Genomic DNA, 22,813 nt, shown 5'->3' with positions numbered 1-22,813 from the left:
CTTTTGAATGCCTCAATTGAACCACACTCTTAAGACAGTGCATTTCAGACGTTAACCACATGCTGCGCGCAAAAGATTTTACTCATGTTGCTTTTGCTTCTTTTGCCAATTACATCTGTGCTCTCTCTCTCGTTCTCTATCCTTTCACGAGTGGGAACAATTTCTCCATATCTACTCTGTCTAGATCCCTCATGATTTTGAATCTCTCTATCAAATCTCTTCTCAGATTTCTCTTATCCAATCAAAACAATTCTAACTTTGCCAATCTATCTTCATAACTGAAGTTTCTCATTCCTGAAGCCATTCTCATGAATCATTTCTGCACTTGTTCCAATGCCTTCACGTCTTTCCTATGATCAAATCAGTAAATCAGTGGTGGCATACACTTCACAACCTCAAAGTTCCCATAGTCAAAGAGCAAATTGCAATTAGAAATCAGTAGTTCTAATTATGTACCAGGATAACGTACCCACGCCTTAATCTTACCCCATACACCACACTCCCCCCATTCTCCTCCCAACCCATAACAGTAAATTACCTGCCTACATTCCCATACCCAAAAATTGACTATATCCATATATCATTCACCTTCCACCACCTACTCAGAAACCCAAGGCACTTACTGTTTATTCACACTCAACTCAATACGAAAACAAAATTCTCCCAATCTAATGGCCAAGTCTTTCGTTTTCTGAAGCACCAATTTCTACTAACAGTGCACACAATACAACAAAATTGGCAAAATATAACTAAGCAGCAGATATGCATGCTGGAAGAGTTATGAGTGCAGTCACCAATACAATCAAGATGCCTGTGCCAACCAGTGACCCACGAGGTGTAATTAGCTGTCACAGTGCCCACCCACTCTTCCAATACACTAAGACTGCGCTTGACTGAAAAACTGTTCTAGTTTCAGATTCTGCTTTACTTTCTGCATTGATACATAGAAATTGTTTTAAAATGTCATTGTCCATCTAATTCACCTCCAAGCACCCTTATAGTTGCAATGATAATGGAGTTGTTGACTAATCATAGCCATCGATCCCTAACAATTAGACTACATTGACACAGACACAAACGGAGGAAAACACCCAGGTGTGATAAGTTTTGGGAACCATAGGTCCAAAGTCACCTGTTCTTTCTTTATTCTCATTTCCAAGATGGCCATCTAGGTATGGCACGTAGGCTGAGCATTATATCCACAAGTAGCTAGCAATGAGCAGTACAGTGCACATCAAGGTCAAAAAGGAATTCCCAACAACAGTGTCAAGTCTCGCAGATAAAGGACTGCTTACGTGCAACTCTGCAATGGATAGCACAGATGAAGAGCATCCCGATCCAGAAATTCAAGGTGACGGAGGTGGCACAAGTCATGGATAACTGAGTCGTGGTGTAAAATCAAATGTTAAAAATGCAGTGTATCTGTAACCGTGGCAGTGACATTGAAGTGTCTTTGCAAGCATGGCCTATGTTGACAAGTGCGCTTGCCAGCTCATGTGTATGTGCAGAGATCTATACTTAAAGCTGTACTAGCAGAACCAGCATCAACTAACAGGAGGAGGAGAGGAGGGATGATGGTGCTAAGGGATGAATACTTTCCCACTTTGCTCCCAGTTCTGGTTTAACAGTGGTTGAGATGAAATGCATGACTTGTCCTCTGCGTCTAGCAATGAGCTTTTTCTTCCAGTGTCACTCCTAGTGCATCAGGACATTTCTTCCAATTCTGACGTTCTCTGTCCTGGGAAGCCTATCAACGCTAGATAAGTGGCGTTCTGGCCAAATTTAGAGGCAATGGTGCTTTGCAGTGGGAGGAGAGGAGGAAGGAGGAAAAAAGGAGAATCAAAATGGCAAAAAGAAATTAGGCGGAGAGTGTTAAAACTCATTACTCAGGATTTACAGGAAGCTGAGAGCAGCCCTTCACTCCATCTACCTGGGCTGAAGTGATTGCCAAATCCCTGAGGTGAAAGATCACCATTCTATCCAATTTCACTTTAGATACCTGCCAGGCCTTTTATTTTAATTTTGTAAAATGCGTGTTCCTCCCTTTTTCCACAATACCGTCACGAAACCAGTTTTACCAACAGAACACTCACCAATGAATCCATATCCTTTATGCTTCCCCGTTGTGGGGTCTCGGGCCAAGGTGCAGGATTTAATCTTTCCAAAGGCCTCGAACACACTTTTAATGTCATCATCCGACAGATCCGGGTGAACGGACGCGACATAAATTCTGTTAAACGCCCTGGCTTCCTCTGCAAGCTGGTCTATGATTGGTTGAGCTTGTCCTATGTTACTCGGTCTGCCAACCTGTAACAAAAGAAACCCCCGCCAATTACAGACCAAGCTAGAAATTAATACGAACCATGCCACTTCTCCTGGAAAACACGGGCTAAGAATTGAGATGCCACCTGAAATGTTCCTGGGACATTGGAAATACCCCAGAAACATTGGCAAATGGCACCCATTAATCATGAAATCAAGTGTGTCTCACACAGCCTGTTCCCATTAGGAAGAGGCCATTTTTTGGTTAAAGATTATTTTTCAACAGACCTCACTCATCAGGAACACTCAGCTTGAGTGCTCAAAAGGGAAACCTTAGTGTTTTACAGGAGAGCATGTAGCATGCTGGCACATCTAATTAAAGGGAAACTACACCTCATTTAAAAAACAGTAAATTTCCTGCTCCCACGCACAGTCCCCTGCCAAGCGCTCCAAATCACACGTTGCGGTGCTGCGGAGAAATCCACCCCGTAACCTCGCGTTTGTTCACCACCGGGGAGGGGAGGGGTTGAGGGGAGGGGAGGAGATACGCAGCCCACACGCCTACTCACAGTGCATTCTAGGTAGAATGACATCACTGCAGCTGCACTGTACAAAACCTTCCACAGAATTTATCTACCTGTGGAAGACTTGTACAGGGCAGCTACAGAACAAGCAGACCAGAGTGATGCCACCCTACCTAGAATGCGCTGCAAGCAGGAGAAGGAACAGCGACACCGGGCAGTGGGAGAAAATGCAACGTCACGAGCTGGACTTCTCCCCAACACAGCAGCGCACAACTCGGAACAATTGGCAGAAGACTGAGCCTGAGAGCAAGCTATTGAAACTTACCACTTTTTAAATGGGCTGAAGGCCCCTTTAACAGATATCAAACATAAGTGGCTATCTGTGTATGTTTACTGGGAGCGTCCTGACTTGTTCCCCCAGCCAATCGCAAATCATCGTGGAGGTGTGGGACTGTGGATCAGTACTAAAACGCAACCTGCTGCGGAGACAGGCCAGAACCATCACAGTAAACATGCTGGGTGGTTAGAAAGAAAAGATCAGAGACTGGTTTCAGAACTTTGGAGCATTTATTATTTAAAACTTGAATTACAAGTTGACTTGTGGTTGGTGGGAGAAACCCTCATCCTCCAATTGATGTGAATGTCCAACATGTCAGGTTGCTTTTAGGAAGAACGAGGGATGGGAGGAACAGAAAGAGCTTTTGTAAAATAGGATACACAAGTGTTTTATCTATTGAAGAAAAGATTATTTATACTTGATCTGCAGCATGGAATAAGAGAAAAACTTTGGAAGCATAGGCTAGCAAGAGCTCCAAGTAACATTTTCTTGCAGATTACTGCCGAAGTCTGGAATAAACCAGCTCCAAGCACGAAAAAGCCGTGTTCCAAGAACAAAAGGGAGCTTGGGATTGTGATGCAGACCATAAGAGAGCGGCAGAACACGATAAAGAAATCTAAATGTATAGATGGCAGAGTAATGAACGAGCGAGATAACAGAACACAGATGTCCACAAGATCAGTAATGTCTGGATCCTAACTAAGGGTCCAGATGGAGTCAGTCTTCTCCTCTTGCTCTCTACGACCTAGACTGCTAGGGTCCACTAGGTAGTTCCATGTTTAGTCTTCAGTCTTCAACTACTATTAAACAGTAGAAACTCTGATTGGAATGGGGTCAATTGCTCTCAAGTGACCCACAGCAATCTATATATTTCACTGAAGGCAATTAAGCCAAGATCATAGCCGTGCCTGCTCAAAGTTCCCTTTTGTATTTCACACAAAGGCATGGTCAGAGTCAGCTGCCAACAATGGCAAGACAAGAAAAGATGCCAAGTACTTAATGAACAGACCTTTGGTCAAACAAAAAGAAATTTTAAAAAAATTACTGGGGAAAATAAATATTTTTATTTCAAAGAGGAAAGATAAGCCCTTGCCCATCAGCCCAGCCCCAGGCAAATTAAAATATCAGGACGGCTCCTGGAGGTGCAGTCGCTTAGAATGTCGAGTGTTCCCACTGGTTGCGGGCACCTTAATGCTGGAATTTACAGCTGCTGATTCTTCTGAACAGAATGGCTGTCGGACTGGTGAGGAGGGAGGGCTCTACAGCCGAGTCCTGCTCTACATAAAAGCTTGGAGGAGACATAAAGAAAAGAAAAGTCGTTTCTAAGCACATAATAGGAATGGTTACGGTAGCATTCATAAAGTCAGCAACAACCCAGAGCTTAAACAAAGCCACCAGAAATCTGCTTCCATTAGGCTGGAGGGACTGACATTGATCCGGTTGGGATCCATTATAAAGCCATAAGGAGGGCTTCCCCTCTCCTATCCACCCACCAGACCTCACCCACATCATTACTGTTCTATTAGTGTCTGTGAGGAAACATTATCTCTTCCCCATGCATATACACTGAACTCTTATGCCTCTCTGTTTAACATTATTCACACATTCCCCCCCACAGGACCCAATATTCCCCACAGCAGTTTCTACACCAGTTTCCATCTTACATCTTTTCTACAACCCTTCCACGTGACTAAGTTGTTCTTTTCCTGCCTCCTAGATGCATCCATGTTTCCACCCCATCCCAATCTCGCCTTTCTTGCAAGGCCTAATATTAATGCTCACCCAAGCAAGTTAACAGCTCTGCAATACCTTCCCCAACCCCACCCTGATGATCTGCTTGAACCTATCATCTGAATACCCCTTATACCATTCTAAGATTCCTGCGTCCTCTATCATCCACTTCACCTTGATATCCGGGACCCACCACGCCTCAGTTCAGTGTGCCTTCCACTGGCATTACCCATCCAGTAGGGGCTAACCCGGGTGACTCCACTTCCATGCTCTGCCATGGCTCTTGAATAAACACTGGCACTGTCAGAAATAGATCAGATCTTTAGTCTGATCTCAAATAAGTTACTCCTAGCTCCCTCTGAAAGCCCATGCAAAACCCAAAGGATGCACAAAACGATAACACTCAATGGCTAACTTGCCAAAGTTCACTCTGTACCACATCAGTTCCTCCACTTATACCAAATCAGTTACGGCCATTAAGTTAGTCAACCCATAACCTATTCCTAGCCTTACTTACCAACTCTGCTGAGAAGTCTCAAGTTGGAGCAGTAACCCGTGGTTCACTCTGTGGGTCCAGTTGTCACGGCTCATGTGCAGAGGTGCCTTTATTAGCAGTAATGGCACTTACTGATCTATACCAGTGTGCCTACGACACAACACCCTAAATCAATGAACCTGGAATATCTTGTATTGAAATTAAAGCTAAGGTTTAGAAAAATAATGAGCTAATTTTCATGAAAGAAATGCTACATCATTAGGTGTTCACCTGAATTCTGGCGGAGGTCTTCCAATTTTCAACCTGATTGATAGGGCAGTGAACAGTGATGAAATAAAACTGGACAACTAGGAAAAAAAATACTTAAAAAACTGAAAAATTCAGTTTTGCTTTGCAAGTGAAGGGCCATCACCGCCGACGAGATGACAATGCATCGAGGTTTCAAGTTGCCACCAAAATAACAACCTATTTTACAACTGCTGACTGTTTCATTACCCAACATATATCCATGAGCAGGCAATCATTATGTGTTAAAGGGCACAATGCAACTCAATAAGATCTTGGGTTTTCTGTTGACGTCACCTTGTGCTTTATTGTTTAGCAGAGCACACTGCATTTTGTTATGTATTTGGGGAAAATTTATGAAGACCTGAAAGTTTTGTGGAGGCCCTAATCTGCTGCTGGTCAGATAGCTATGTGTTAAAGTGCTGAGGTCACTTACCTTGATGTTTCTGCCTCCCAGCATCACCGAGTTCATCTGCTCAAGAGCAAGCTGAGCTGCCTCTGGAACCTCGTACTCCACAAAGGCAAACCCCTACAAGCAAAAGGAAGGGCCTCACTCTCAGCTCTGCTACAGCAGTGAATGCCAGAGGTATTGTGCCAGCTGACGAACATATGAACATACGAATTAGGAGGAGTAGGCCACTTGGCTCCTTGAGCCTGCTCCGCCATTCAACAAGATCATGGCTGATCAGAATGTAACCTCAACTCCACATTCCTGCCTACCCTGGATAACTTTTCACCCCCTTGTTAATCAAGAATCTATCTAGCTTTGTCTTAAAAATATTCAAAGACTGCTTCCGCTGCCTTTTGAGGAAGAGTTCCAAAGACACTCAACCCTGAGGGAAAAAATTTCTCACCTCTGTCTTAAATGAGCAACCCGTTATTTTTAAACAGTGTTCCCTATTTCTAGATTATCCAACAAGATGAAACATCCTCTCCACATTCGCCCAGTCAAGAACCCTCAGGATCTTATGTTTTAATTAAATGACTTCTTAGTCTTCTAAATTCCAGTGGATACAAGCCTAGCCTGCCCAGCCTTTCCTCACAGGACAATTATCTCATTCCTGGAATTATATTTGCTATTTTCTTGGGGATTTGTCAGCCTGCAGCCCCAACAATGTGCTCAATAACACATCCCAGGTGATGGTAATTTTCCCAAGTTCCTCTCTCCCCTCCATTTCCTGATTTCTGGGATGTTATTGGTATCCTCTATAGTGAGCACTGAAGCAAAATATTGGTTTCATTCATCCGCCATCTGCCTACCTTCCATTATCAATTCCCCAGGCGCAATCTCTATAAGACCAAAGCTCACTTTGTTGACTCTTTTCCTATTTAAATATCTATAAAAACTCTTGCTTTGTCTTTATATTTCTAGCTAGCTTTCTCTCATACTCTAATGTTTCTCTCCTTATTAATCTTTTTGTCATTCTTTGTTCTTTATATTCTTTCCAATCTTCTGACCTGCCACCCGTCTTTGTGTAATTATATGCTTTTTCTTTAAGTCTGATATTGTCTTTAACTTTTTGGTTAACCATGGATGGTAGGCCCTTGGAATTTTTCTTTCTCATTGGAATGTATATATTCTGAAATATCCCTTTAAATGTCTGATACTGAACTTCTATTGATGTATCCCTTAACCTCATTTGCCAGTTCACTTTAACTAGCTCTGCTTTCATGCTCTCATAATTGTCCTTATTTAAGTTTAAAATAGTCATGGTCGCACTTGTTTCTCCTCAAAATGAATGTAAAATTCAATCATATTTTGATTGCTGCTACCTCGGGGTGCCTCCACAAGGAGATCATCAATCAATCCTACCACATTGCACAATACCAGGTCTAGCAGAGCCTGCTTTCTGGTTGGCTCCAAAACGTACTGTTCTAAGAAATTATCTGAAAAACATTCTATAAATTCATCTAGGCTATCTTTGCCTATTTGATTTTTCCAGTCTATATCTAAATTAAAATCCCCCATGATTATTGCTGTACCTTTCTGGAAAGCTCCCATTATATCTTCTTTTATACCCTGTCCTATACCTTGTTACAATTAGGGGGCCTGCACCCCACTCCCACAAGTGGCTTCCTGCCTTTATCATTCCTTATCTCAACCCAAATCACTTTTATATCCTGGTTCCTGAACTTAGTTCATCCCGCTCTAATGCGCTAATACCATCATTAATTAACAGAGACGCACCTCCATCTTTTCCTAACTTCCTGTCATTCCTAAACGTCACATACCCTTCAACATGCAGGTCCCAATTTATGGCAACCTGTAGCCATGTCTATATCTATCAGATCGTACTTATATATTTCAATTTGCGTTATCAGTTCATCTATTTTGTTTCGAATGCTACATGCATTTAGATACAGAGCCTTAGTTATGTCCTTTTATTATTTTTGTAGCATCTAGCCTTATCTGCTGATTTACTCTTAGATTTGTACTCTGTCGCTTCCTGTCACAGTATATTTCCCATATTAATACCTGTCTCTCTTGCCTCGTCTCTACTCTGTGGTTTACCACATCAGCCATCCAACGTCAGCTATCTTGCGCACACAACCACCTGCTAATTACTCAGTTGACACCTTAGCATGGACATATTACAAGCTGCACTCGAGACTTTCCTGCTTAAACTTCGCAATTAGTCTGTCAAGTCTGTTTTATTATTCAATCAGATCATGGTTAATTTATCCCTTAGCTCCATATCCCTCGATGTCATTGCCTAATGAAAATCAAGCCGAGTTTGGAAGTTACAATTAACTCCCAACATCCACAGTCTTTTGGGGGACAGAGTTCTAGATTTCCATTACTCTTATGTGTGAAGGAATGCTACTTCGCATAATCACTAAATGGTCTAGCTCTAATTTTGCATTGCCTTGCTCTAGGTTCCTCCAGTAATGGAAACGGTTTCTCTTTATCCACCCTAACAAATACCTTTACCATTTGGAACACCTCAATTAGATCACCCACAAATTCAATCTGTCCTCATAATGTAACCCTTTTTAGACCCAGTTTCATTCTGGTGAATCTGCGCCACTCTCCCTACAAGGCCAATATATACCCTTCCTTAGGTATGGGGAGCAGGAACTGAATGCAGTTACTCCAGGTGGGATCTGGCCAAGGTTCTGGAAAACTTGCAACTTCCTCAATTTTGAATTCCAATCTCTGAGATTAAGCTCTTTTCAACTGCTTCTTACACTAGGTTTTAGCAATTTTTCTACATGGCCATCCAAATCCCTTTATTACTTTGCAACTCCAAGTGTCTCTCCATTAAGAAAATATTCCAGTTTGTTTTTTTAAGAACCAAACTTCCTGACCACGTCGAACTTCATCTGCTACAGTTATGTCCACTCGCAATTTGTCATGTCCCTATGCAACTTCCTCCTGACAGTGTCATTTATAAACTTGAATAAATAGCTCTCCATTCTGTCATCCAAGTCATTGATATAGATGTTGAAAAGCTGTGCCTCCAGTACAGATCCCTGGAAAGCACCACTTGTCACATCCAGCCAATTACAGACCGTTCTCATTATCTGTTTCCTACCTCCCCACCAGTCCATCTTAGATTAACTCCAATTTCGTGCAAGTTCATTTCCGCTAATAATATCTTGTGCAGAACCTTACCAAATGCCACCTGGAAGATCACAGAGATAACATCCATAGGCTCTAGTTCAAACAAATAACCCAAGTGTTGCTGAATGTTGTTCCCGCTGTATGGTTCTATACATTCACCATTTAATGCAAGTCAGGAAATTTGAGCCGCATTACTCCTGATCTTCCAAAGCTGACTGCATTCAGGCACAGTACCAGAGGACTGGAAGGCAAACATCACATCACTGTTCAAAAAGGGAGAAAGGAATAAACCAAAGCCAGTGAGTTTATCATAGCGGAATTCATTACCAAGGATACAAAGTGAGCATTTGGAAAATACAGGCCAATTAGGGAGAGTCAGGATGGTTTTGTGAAAATTAAGTTATACCTAAACAAAGTGCATCTCACTAAAGAACAGATTTTCAGCGTTGGAAAATGGTAAGAGTCATGTTTCCTCTGGGGAACAGCCAGACCCCAGCTGCACAAGGGGGGAGGAGAAAGAGAGGAAGAGCAATAGTGGTAGAAGACTCAATAGTGAGGGGTACGGACTGGCGTTTCTGCAACCATATACGTGACTCCAGGATGGTGTATTGCCTCTCTGGGGCCAAGGTCAAGAGTGTCACTGAACAGCTGCAGGGCATCCTGAAGAGAGAAGGTGAACAGTCAGAGATCATGGTTCATATTGGTACCAACAACACAGGTAGAAAAAGGGATGAGGTCCTGCAACAAGACTTTAGGGTGCTGGGTAGCAGATTGAGAAGCGGGACCTTAAAGGTTGTAATCTCTGGATTACTCCCGATGCCATGTACTAGTGAGTATAGGAATAGCTGGATAGAGCAGATGAATGCGTTGCTTAAGAGTTGGTGCAGGAGGGAGGGCTTTAGGTTTCTGGGTCTGTTTCCAGGGAAGGTGGGACCTGCACAAGTTGGGCGGGTTATACATGATCCGGAATGGGGCTGACATCTTTGTGGGGGAGTTTGCTAGTGCTGCTGGTGTGGGTTTAAACTAATGCGGCATGGGGATGGGAGATAGAGTGGAGCTATACTAAGGGGCTGATGTACAGACCTGTATAGAAGAAAAACCAAGCCAGCCTGGAAGTCAGAATGTATATAGTCAAGTTAAGACACAAGGGAGCATGCCATTTCTTTTAAAAGGAGGTGGCGCTGCATTGTTGGTCAAGGAGTCAATTACTGCCATAAGGAGGATGATATCCTGGCAAGTTCCTCAAATGAGGTCATATGGATAGAACTTAAAAACAAAAAGGGGTCAATCAGACTGCTGGGAGTGTACTATAGACCCCCCACTTAGGGAGAGATAGAACGGCAGAAACAGAAGTGTAAAAATAGGGTAATAGTAGGAGATTTCAACTTCCCCAATATTAACTGGGGCAGAAAGTGTGAAAGACTTAGAAGGGGCGGAATTCTTAAAATGTATCCAAAATAGCTTTTTAAGCCAGCTTGTAGAAAGTCCTACAAAAGAGGGGGCGGTCCTGGACCTAGTTTTAGGAAACGAAGCTGGGCAAGTGGTAGAAGTGTCAGTGGGGGATCACTTCAGTGATAGTGACTACAACTCATTTAAGGTAGTTATGGAAAAGAACCAGATATAAAGGTTCTGAATTGGGGGAAGGCCAATTTTAGTATGGCAAGATAGGATCTGGCCAAAGTAGACCGGGAGCAGCTACTTGTAGGAACATCTACATCAGAGCAGTGGGGGTCATTCAAAAAGGAAATAGTGAGAGTGCAGGGCCAACATGTTTCTATAAAGGTGAAGGGTAGAACCGACAAGTCTAGAGAACGCTGGATGTCGAGGAATGTACAGGATTGGATAAAGAAAAAAAGGGAAGCTTATGGTAGATACTGAGGACTTAAAACAGCGGAAGCCCTTAGGAGTATAGAAAGTGCAGGGGGTTACTTAAAAAAGTTAGGAGAGCAAAGAGGCAGCATGAAAAAACACTGGTGGGTGAAATAAAGGGAAATCCAAAGGCGTTTTATAAGTATATTAGGGGCAAGAGGATAATCAGGGAAAAAGAAGGGCCCATTAGGGATCAAAGTGGCAATCTGAGAGAGGAGCCAGAAGATGTGGGTGAGGTTTTAAATGAGTGCATTGGTATTCGCTATAGAGAAGGACAATGTAGGTACAGAAACCAGGAAGGGAGGCTGTGATATATTTGAATAAATTAGGAGGAGGTTTTATCGGGCTTAAAAGTGGATAAATCCCCCGGTGAGGTGTATCCCAGGCAGCTGTGGGAAACAAGGGAGGAGATTGCAGGGGCGTTGACAATTTTCAAATCCTCTCTGGCCACAGGAGAGACATCAAAGAACTGGAGGACAACTAATGTGGTATCATTATTCAAGAAGGATGGTAGGGATAAACCAGGAAACTATAGGCCAGTGAGTCTAACATCAGTGGCAGGGAAACTTTTGGAAAAAATTCTGAGGGACAGAGTTAATCTCCACAGGATAGTCAGCATTGCTTTATCAGGGGGAGATCATGTCTAACAAATTTGATTGAATTTTGAGGTGGTGACAGGTGTGAGGGTTGTGCAGTTGACGTAGTCCACATGGACTTCAGTAAGGCTTTTGACAAGGTTTCGCATGGCAAACTGGTCAAGAACGTAAGAGCTCGTGGTATCCAGGGCAATTTGGCAAACTGGATCCAAAATTAGCTTAGTAGCATGAGGCACAGAGTGATGGTCGAAGGTTGTTTTTGTGACTGGAAGCCTGTGTCCAGTGACTTCCGCAGGGATCTGTGCGGTCCCTTGCTGTTTGTAATGTACATTAATGATCTTGACATGAATGTAGAAGGTATAATCACTAATTTCTCAGATGACACCAAAATTGATGGTGTGGTAAATAACGAGGAGGAAAGCCTTGGACCACAGGACAATATAGACGGGCTGGTCAGATGGGGATAACAGTGACAAATGGAATTTAATCTTGAAAAGTGAGGTGATGCATTTTGGGAGGGCTAACAAGTCAAGGGAGTATACGATGAATGGTAGGACCCTAGGAAATACAGAGGAACCTTGGTGTGCATGTCCATAGATCCTTGAAGGCAGCAGGACAGGTAGGCAAGGTGGTTAAGAAGGCATTTGGGATACTTGCCTTTATTAGTCAAGGCATTGAATACAAGCGCAGGGAGGTTATGATGGAGCTCTATGAAGTGTTAGTTAGACCACATCTCAAGTACTAAATGCAGTTCAGTTTGTCACACTATAGGAAGGATGTGATTGCGCTGGAGAGGGTGCAGAGAAGATTCACCAGGATGTTGTCTGGGCTGGAGTATTTCAGCTATGAAGGGAGACTAGATAGGCTAGAGTTGTTTTCCTTAGAGTGGACAAGGCTGAGCGGGGACCTGATTAAGGTATACAAAATTATGAGGGGCACAGATATGGTAGATAGGAAGAAGCTTTTCCCCTTAGTGGAGGGGTCAATAGCCCGGGACATAGATTTAAGGTAAGAAGCAGGAGGTTTAGAGGGGATTTGAGGAAAGTTTTTCACCCAGAGGGTTGGGGGAGGGGGCGGGGGTAATCTGGAACTCACTGCCTGAAAGGGAGATAGAGGCAGGAATCCTCAACAGTTAAGAAGTATTTAGATGAACACCTGAAACACCATAGCATACAAGACAACAGGCCAAGTGTAGGAAAATGAGTAGATAGGGGCTAGATAGCCAGCACGGACATGATGGGCCGAAGGACCTCTTTCCATGCTGTAAAACTCTATGACTCTATAACAATGCTGACAAATTATGGGGCAATATGGTCAAAGTGTTTAAAATGACAAAAGGATGAGACAGGGTAGGTGGAAGCAGGCTGCTCCTAGTAGTCTAAAGGTCTATAACAATATGCCATAGATGAAATTTAAAGGTAGGGAATTCAGTACAAGACGGCAGGAGAAACTTGTTTAGAGGGCTGCAAATCTGTGGAATTCACTTCCAGAGTTGGTGATCAAGGCAGAAACTATTTCCTCCCCTAAAGGACAAAGTGAACCAGCTGAGTTTTTACAACAATAAATAATCAATGGACTTTTAATTCCAGATTTCACCATCTGCCATGGTGGGATGAGAACCCCGGTCCCCAGAGCACTGCCCTGAGTCTAGTCCAGTGACAAGACCACTAGGCCACCACACAAAATGGAACACCATCACAACCTCAATTGTAATAACACTGACTTTCAGTTGCTTGGAAGAGATATAGACTTTGAGAAAGCTCCATGGCCACTGACTGGAACAATGACCCAGGATAAAGGAATGAGTTCTAGTGAGGCTAGGAAACTTTGTATTATATTCCCTGGATGAGATGGTTAAGCGGTAAATGGGAATTGACTTTTCCCTCTAGTACAGGAACTCAGAGAAACAGAAGACCTTACATCATCAGATAAACAGATAAAAAAAGCCATTATTTTGTTTTTCCCTTCCTCACAAAATAGGTTAAGAATGTGCAATAAATATATATGCTTGGGAAGTCAGGGATAGGGAGAAAGGGCAGGGAAGAATAATTAAAACGACTCACAAAAGTGAGCAGGCTTGAGGAGCCAACTGGACATTTTCTGCTTCCCACTCAGTTCCCTCACGCTGAGGTAAAACTGCTCCAATTTCTCCAGCCTTTTATTATAACTTTGCCCTTCTGGTATCACCCTTGTGACTCTTGTCTGCGTCATTTCCACAGCTCTCTCTCATATGCCTCAGTAATCAGACTGGGCATGATGTTGGAAGCTTGAACTGAATGCTTAATCAGTACGTTTCAGTGTGACCTCCTCTGAATGGTGCTCTATTCCTCTGTCATATGTAATTCAACATTCTGTTTGTCCAGTCAAATGCTGCTCCACAGTGACAGACACCATGAGCAACGGGTCTATTAAGCCCTGCCATTACCAACCAACCCTCAACTTGAATTAAAAACATGCAGTGTCAATACTCAGGCGTTAGAGAGAGTGAGGAAACAAACTGCCTTCATTCTATAATCATGACAGAGCTCAACTATGTAGGGTGAAGTTTTCCCAGTCACACTTCCCATTTTAGTTCATTACAATCAATCTCTTAATTACCATTGAAGTTAGTTCCCTAACCTGCTAGTTCTCACAAGTATCTTTAATCAAAACTACTTCACCAAATGTGACAAAGGCTATCTCAAATGTTGCTCACTCCAGAGAATAAATTGCAGCCTTGTGGCAAAATGTGCAGGGAGACCTGTTTAGTTTGAAGTGGCCTCATTATATTTAGTACCCTTAAGCTGGATTCCAGCTTTCACTGGGAGCCTCCGCAGCAATACTGAGCCCACCTGTGTTCAGCGCTACTTAAACATAGAAAATAGGTCATTTAACCCTTCGAGCCTGCTCTCCCATTCAATATGATCGTGGCTGATCCTCTTTCTCAACGCCGTACCCCTGCTCTCTCCCCATCCCCCTTGACGCCTTTAGAATCCAGAAATCTCCCTTCTTATATATATCCAGTGACTGGGCCTTCACAGCCTCTGTGGTAGAGAATTCCACAGGTTCACCACCCTCTGAGTGAAGAAGTTTCCCCTCATCTCAGTCCTAAATGGTCTACCCCATATCCTGAGATTGTGACCGCTTGTTCTAGACCCCCCCAGCCAGAGGAAGCATCATCTCTGCATCCAGTCTGTCCACCCCTGTCAGAATTCTATACATTTCAATGAGATCCCCTCTCATTCTTCTAAACTTCAGTGCCTCGTGGACCCAGTTTCTCCTCATACAACAATCCTGCAACACCACGAATCAGACTGGTGAACCTTCGCTGCACTCCCTCTATGGGAAGTATATCCTTTCCTAGGTAAGGAGATCAAAATTTGGCCCTCAATAATAAACAAGCCTGACATGTAGTAAGGTGACAGAAAAGAGAACCTTGTGTTTCATAGTGACGGAGTCCCATGACATGTCGATGCTCTTGATTGGTCCAAAGGGAGCGAAAGCCTGTCGGATGGTATCTTCTCCCAGCTCATAGTAAATTGATCCAACGTAAACGCGACACATGATCGCCAACGCACGTTGCCTCTGTGCTGCCATCTGATCCAGAGAGGGAATGAAAAAAAAAGAGTGAATATGTACAACCAGGCAACACTAATAAAAACACCCTAACAGACAGAGTCTGGACAGTAGGGACAAGTAACAGAGCATTACTGCATGTGGTTTCGTAACAGGCCATATCTTTCAGGAAACTTAGCTACTACACTGTTGTATGCAGATCCTTAATTAACAAGCGCAGTATAAAATAAATGTCTAGATAGAGAAAAAAGCTAACACTTACAGTGGATTATACAGTCTCAAATAAGCGTATTTAAATTTGTCAGAATGGAGCCATTAAGGCTGGGGTATAAAATCTTTTACAGGTTGGAATGTCAAATCGTCAGTGTAAAGAACAGTAGAAGGGGCCTTAACTTCAACTAAAATGAAGTCTCTGCTCACAGCACACTCCATTGAGGTGAAAGGCAGGGGGGCTTTGCTGCAGTCCTGTGTCTTAAAATGTATTATCTGTAGTCTCGTTCGGTGGACTTGTTTCATGGTGGTCCAGTAATGTGACACCGACTGCACTCACACCCTATTAGCTGGGGAAGGGGGTAGGTGGGGAGAAGATCAGAGAAAGCGAGAGAGATTTCCAGAACTGTACCACACCTGAATCTACCAGCCTCAGCTATGGTCAGCACTTGGGAGCTCTAGGCCAGTTAGGCAAGTTTTGGGCTGGGATCTCATCTTGGGCAAAAAAAGGAAAGAGAAAGGATTAAGGAAAAGGTGTGAACAGGCCGATCACACAATACCACAGCACTGACGGTCAGAGAGAGGAGGCCTGGGCTACATTCTCCCCTCAAGTGGGAAGGAGGTATGAAGCATTGCTGCAAATTTGGAGAGGACACAAGGGGAGAGGGAGAATAGAGGGAGAAAGAATTAAAGGGGAAAAAAAAGAGAAAACACAAAATCTTCAATTCCTCACTCCTACCACCACTCCCACAAAAAGCTGACAAAACAGTTGTGGAAATTGTTCAAAAAAGCAGTCCAGATGTGATGAGAAGGGAAACACACACAGACATGCAAATGTCATTGCAAACTGAAAACCTACCAGTGCAAATTTCCTCAAGGCTTAGCAGTCTCACTTTTAAAATATACAAAAGAGCCCCTATGACAACCTCCTAAAAATAAAGTTGATTCAAACCAATCTTCTCAACAGGAAAGAGCAATTGCTAACTTCATATTGATTTTAATCTTTTGATGGCATTTACTCACTCTCCCCCACTTCCACTCCACCTGACACTGTCTAAAGCATTAGAATCTACGGTTACCTTGCGTGCCTGCACAGGTGCTTACTATGCCTGATTACCACCACTCTGTAGCAGAGGAGCTAAAATCGCTTACTCTCGGGTATAACCAAAAAAAAAAATCACATTGCTCAAGACATTTTCAAAACTCCAAGTGTTAGTGCTTTTTGACAAAAGTCCCTACCTGATCTTTGGAGTCGAGACAATCGCACAGTTCCCAGCATGCCCATTTTCGAAAGGAACCCAGTGTCTGATGAGAGGAAGTCACTTATGAAAAAAATCTAATAAAGCCTTTTTTTTTAACTTTGAGGTGACAGTGTTATGGATGTAGGTACGCCAGAGTTCCCGCTAGGATTTTAAAAAGTGAAGTGGCCTGAAATGTTAAGTCCCCGTTTTCTTTTTCTTTAATATAATGGCATAAACCATAATTAGTTTTTGTAATTACAGCACTCTCCCATAGCAAAAACTTGTGTGTACTGCACTCATCACATTGAGACTGTACATTTTAGGTTATATACAGTGAAGCCCCCTTATTGTTACTGCTCCTCTATACCCCTCTTTTCACACTGTCTAATACTCCCAAAAACACAGAACTGACCTAGTCAGTTTGGATCAATCAGTATCTAGTGCTTTAATCACTTAATGCACTCTGATTTTTTGCTCTCTCCCCACCCCCTCTGTAAATGATCAGGACACTCAGGCTATGTCACCTTCCCATCTCGAAGGATGGCTGCACACTGACAAAACAGGATGAGGTATTTGAGGAATGTTTATTATAAATCACTAAATTTGCAACAAAATTTACAAATGGGATTGGGGGAGGGATAAAGGGTGAAGGGAAGGAGCAAGGAGTGGAGAATTTAGAAAGAAAGGTTGTACAGATCACACACAAAGGGACCCAGAGTGCAAGTATCCAGCAGACCTAGTGTCATTCACCTACTGCACAACAACAACACAGTTCTTCAGCAGTTTGACAGGCTGAGTGTGACAATAAAAGGGCTTCTGTATTGAAAACTTTTCACTATGGGACATCTCAGTATTTTATGACTAGTTTTGTTAAGATACCCACTACCCCTACCCCAACCCCAACTTTTAATCTACCCTCAAAAGATCAGTGACAGGGCAAATCTACTTAAAATTTTTAAATCGACAGGAACCCTGATGTACACGTACACAGTTTCAAGTAAGCTCATTTTCAAAAAAGGAACCCAGACTCTAATCAGAGACAGACTCAGGTTTGATATTACTGAGGTGACAAATAAAGAGAGGATGTGTGCGGACAAACAGTCGGACGGGTGAAGATTTCAAGCAGGCAGAGAGAAAGCGCCCAGAACCCAGTATTTGAACTATCAAAACAGCAAAACTACTGGGGATCACAGGGCAGCTAAAGAAACAAAAGAAAATGAATGGATGGTGCATTGCAATTCAAAGTTCCAACCAGCAAGCTGGGATACTCAGGCTTCTGTCTCCAGCCTAACACCATAGCTGCACTACAAAGTTCGTCGATGCCAGGATTTTAAGAAGTTAAGACACAGGCACATGGCCACCACCATGGCACACAGCCATGGTTCAACATAGTCCAATGTGAGCACAGACATGCATCACTATAGCCTACGCAATAACTTTCTTTATCAGTGCGGCACACTGCTTACAGTCCTGTAGATATCTTTAAAGCAAACTCCTCCACAATGCAACCCCTTTTCTTGTATCCTTCAGCATGGTTAAAAACCACCTTCCAAAGCAGGTGGAAGCAAAGTCCAAGTGAGTTAACAACAAATTTTCAGAACAAGGCATTGTAAACCACAACACAACCCACACAGTGCCACTATCAATTTACAATATTGTGCGACATTAACATTCCCAATATTTAGCTTTGGATGCACAACTTTTATCCTCAGTGTGTACCTTAAAGCCCAGAGGGGAGGTTTTCACAACAGTGTACTATGCAGCCCAGCACTGCTTACCTACCTGGCTTCCAGGTTAGCTGGTGCTGTTAACTGTTCTTGCCCATCAAGTGCTATGTTCCTCCCCTTCAAATCAGCCATCAAATTCTAAAAAACCTTTCTTCTGCATTCGCAAAGGTCTGTCACATCTCCAATTTCCCCTCCCTTTCTCAACTCTGAAAATTCTGTCACCTCCCAGGTTCACGCCCACCTTTCTAAAACTCTGGGTTTGGATCCTTCCATTTGGACTTCTGCCCATGCGACAGTGCCAAAATGGCCTTCAAAGTCACAGATGATATCCTGCGTGACTGTGACCACCATAATCTAATCATTCTCAACCTGTCTGTATCTACATGCCCCTTGACAACATCATCCAAAAATACATCAGTTTCCACGTGTACACTTATAGCATCCAGTTAAACCGTACATCTACCTGTCAACCCTTCCACTATCTCGGATTTGTCAATCTGTGTGTCCAACATCCAGACTGGTGAGCAGAAACTATCGTCAAATAAATACTGGGAAGAGAGAAGTATTGCCTTTGTGGCCCTGCCACAACACCTTTCCCTAGACACCTACTCACCCTCTTCCTGCCCACTGTCTGAAGCTGAACCTGACTGTGCACAGCCTGTGGTATTTGACCCCAGGATAAACTTCTAACCAATCACCCCTGTATCAGTGTCCAACTCTGCCCTGTCTCAGGTTACCAGCTGATGAAACCCTCATTCCTTAACTTTGTTACTTCTAGGCTCTCCTAGATAGCCTCCCATCTTCCACATTCTGTCAAGTTAAACTCAATCAAAAGCTGTTTCCCATTTCCTAACTCTCATTCATCATCACCCGTGTTCACTGACCTACAATGGCTCCTGGTCTGGCAACACCTCAATTTTTAAATTCTCATCCTCGCTTTCAAATCCCTCCATGGTCTTACCCCTCTCTATTTCTGGAATCTCTTCCAGTCCCACAACCCCGAAGATCTCGGTGCTCCTCCAATTCTAGCCTCTTGCATGTACGATTTTGAATCACTCTATCATGGGCGGTCTAGATCGAAAACTCTGGAATTCCCTCCCTACCCTTTCCTACTTTAAGGCTTTTCTTAAAACCTCTTTGACCAAGCTTTTGTTCCTATGCCCTAATATCTCAATTGGCTGAGTGTCAAATTTTGTTTGATAAAGCACCCATGAAACGCCTTGGGACATCTTACTATGTTTATAGGTACTATATGAATACCAGTTGCTGTTGTTTGGAAGTGGCCGCAGGCGCGCGCACCAAGAAATACTCCCCCAGCCACATATGCACCAGTTGTACTCCACCCAGACTGCACTGTCATTACCCTCAGTGCACCATATGCACCAGTTGTACTCCACCCAGACTGCACTGTCATTACCCTCAGTGCACCATATGCACCAGTTGTACTCCACCCAGACTGCACTGTCATTACCCTCAGTGCACCATATGCACCAGTTGTACTCCACCCAGACTGCACTGTCATTACCCTCAGTGCACCATATGCACCAGTTGTACTCCACCCAGACTGCACTGTCATTACCCTCAGTGCACCATATGCACCAGTTGTACTCCACCCAGACTGCACTGTCATTACCCTCAGTGACTCACCAATTTAAAACACCTCTCACTGGATCCACTGAATCCATTACATTGCCATTGTGTAACAGTTGATTTGGATCTGTTAAGAATACATCCTGTCCTACCTCCCCAAATGGCAAAGAATGACATTTTCTTAGAGCAGCAACAACTCGAGGATTATTGGCCCTCATTCCTTCAATGCTGAGGAGTTTGCTTTAGTAACTACTATATGCACTGCACACAATTTGCACACACTCACAGTCATGTCCTTCACGTCAGTGAAATGCCACACTGCCACTATTCCCCGCAACAACTTCACCTGGCAGTAGTCGGAGTCACATCAGCTGGTAGCACAATTAGACAAGCTACTTCAGCACAGACAAACCAGTGGTCCACACTTGTAGAGAAGTCTCTGTACTGCCAGCTGATGGTGCTGCAGAGAGAGCTGAATGGCCTTTACATTGATCTGACTTGCTGACAGGGTGCGAAACACGTAAAGTCCCCGGCAAAGTGAACTCAGCATTCAATGAGTGGAAATCTCTCAATGAAATTCAAGTTTAATAACCAATAAGTCGTCTGTGGAGTTACTGAGGTGATAAGATTATTGTTCATGGATGGACAGACAGATGAACAGTACTAAAGAGGTGGGGTGGGTGGGGGTGGGGGGTGGGAAGAGGAGAAAATAAAGCAAAATAAGAACGTTCTCCCAAGTCAGAAATTGGACAGGGACTTAGTCAATACTCAGTAACTCTGCCAGGGTTTGATGTAAGCCAATCCTTTTCTTTCTTGGTCTCCAGAGGGAAATATTGCCATGGTGAAGAACCTTGTGGAGCTCACTGCATCAGCCAAACGCCCAATTCATTCCACCCATGGCAACATGGGTACATTATCCTACATCTCACTCCCCTGTACCATATATGCTAAAAATATTCAGGAACTGTGGTGAAATTGTGAATTTACTTTTTAGACAAATACAGAAATGGAGAAGAGGTGAGACCATGAATATGTAAAGACGTGGATATAAGCAATTTTCAGTGTGTGAAATATCAACACAAATTATTCGAGTATCTATGTTTTGAGAAGGGGTTCCTGATATTACACATTTTCTAATAACCACACCAGTTTTGAAAATTGTTCAGTGTCCTTATTTGAACCAGACACTATCATTGTTAGGAAAGTGTTTATATTTCTAAAAAAGAATTAAGTCTAGGATCAGAATACAGGGGTGGAAAATTTTACAACCTTCAAACTGATGGACAATTGGAGCTGGAAGACAAGTTGAAATGTTGAATGTCTTGTCACTGAAAGGAGCTCTTACACTGTCAATGAAATTACCAGAAACGGCAGAGCTCACAGAGGACCTCTGGTTCGGGAAACCTAATACTTCAACCCAGGTCAAATATCAGAATAAATGTTTCAACAGATCCAGGATCAGTGCAGGAAAAAATGTTCCACCCCCGAAATCAGAATTTAATAAAGGGTCAGGTCTGTTACAGTGCACAAAAATATAATACTTCCAATTGATATAATTCCGTGGAATAAAGTTACTCTCCTTATGCTCTGTTTGCCTTACAAACAACCCTCTTACAGTGATGGAGAGGCACATTGTAGAGGTGTGTTTCTGAAATAAGGCAGCTTGATAAAGCATGGGCAACAGAATGAGGGATTACTTCAAGTGGAAAAACTGCAGGAAAATGTACAGATTTCAAAAGCAACCAAAACACAAACCAAAAGTATAATTTCTATTCTTGGGGCAGGGATACAATTACAGCAAAAAAACAAGGAGACACAACAACCTCTAATTAAAAATTTTTGTGGGCACTTCAACAGTTTGCTCATTGCAATGCTCCATTAGGAAAAGCAACACCTGGAAATTCCTCATTTCAGCAATCAGGAATCACAGGTTCTACTAACTCAAACTCTTCTTCAATATAGAAAGGAGCCTTACTGAATTCTCACCAAACAGAAACCAAACTTATTTCAGAGATGATGGAGACTGAAAATAGACAGTACCTACCCAGTCACTGACTGCAGAGGAACAGACCGCGTGGCCCACAGGGATCCAGCTGTTGTCTACAGAGGAACATAGGAACAGGAGGCCATTCAGCCCCTCGAGCCGGTTCCACCACTTAATAAGATCAGGTTGATCTGTGACCTAACTCCATACACCCATATTTTTCCCATTTCCCTTCTGGATAACAAAAATCTATCACTCTCATTTAAAATTAACAAATGATCTGACATCAATTAGCATTAATAGAAGAGCGTTCCAAACTTCTACCACCAGGTGAAGTTTCCCAACTTCACTCCTGAAAGGTCTGGTTCTAATTTTTAAAATATGCCCTTTAGTCCTAGATTCCCCAAGCAACAGAAATAGCTTCTCTATATCTACCCTATCTTAATAGCTTAAACTTCAATCCTAGTGCATCTTAACCTTCTAAACTCCAAGGAATACTTCCCTAATGCGTGCAAACTCTCCTCATAATTTAACCCTTGGAGTCCAGGTTATCATTACAGTAAATCCACACTGCACTCCCTCTAAGACCAATATAAGGTGTGGTGATCAGAACTGATCATTGCACTCAAAGTGTGCAGATGACAGAACTTGAAAGTACTGTGAACTGTGAGGGGATTAGTGATAGACTTCAAGAGAACATAGACAGGCTGGTAGAATAGGCAGACAAGTGTCAGATGAAATTTAATGCAGGGAAATGTGAATTGATATATTTTGGTAGGATGCAAGGAGAGGTAATATGCAAAAAAAGGGTACAATTCTAAAGGCAGTGGTGGGGGGCGGG

At 43.0% G+C, this 22,813-nt stretch overlaps 1 protein-coding gene across 3 annotated transcripts in view; it reads right to left on the bottom strand.

Moving 5' to 3' along the window:
- Positions 1 to 22,813, bottom strand: part of LOC121275633 (poly(U)-binding-splicing factor PUF60-like) — a 70,632-nt gene that overhangs the window by 15,364 nt on the left and 32,455 nt on the right. The window contains exons 5-8 of one of the 3 annotated variants that reach the window (XM_041183127.1): positions 16,670 to 16,735; positions 15,080 to 15,241; positions 6,072 to 6,164; positions 2,094 to 2,307 (exon numbers count right to left, since the gene is read on the bottom strand). In XM_041183127.1, coding sequence (XP_041039061.1) covers positions 2,094 to 2,307; positions 6,072 to 6,164; positions 15,080 to 15,241; positions 16,670 to 16,735 — 535 coding nt within the window. The remainder of the gene's footprint in view (positions 1 to 2,093; positions 2,308 to 6,071; positions 6,165 to 15,079; positions 15,242 to 16,669; positions 16,736 to 22,813) is intronic. The other 2 variants (XM_041183129.1, XM_041183128.1) reach the window with 2 other exon arrangements.

Source organism: Carcharodon carcharias, chromosome 3 (assembly GCF_017639515.1).
Source record: "Carcharodon carcharias isolate sCarCar2 chromosome 3, sCarCar2.pri, whole genome shotgun sequence".
Classification (NCBI taxonomy): Eukaryota; Metazoa; Chordata; class Chondrichthyes; order Lamniformes; family Lamnidae; genus Carcharodon; species Carcharodon carcharias.
This window is presented reverse-complemented; position numbering and strand designations above follow the sequence as displayed.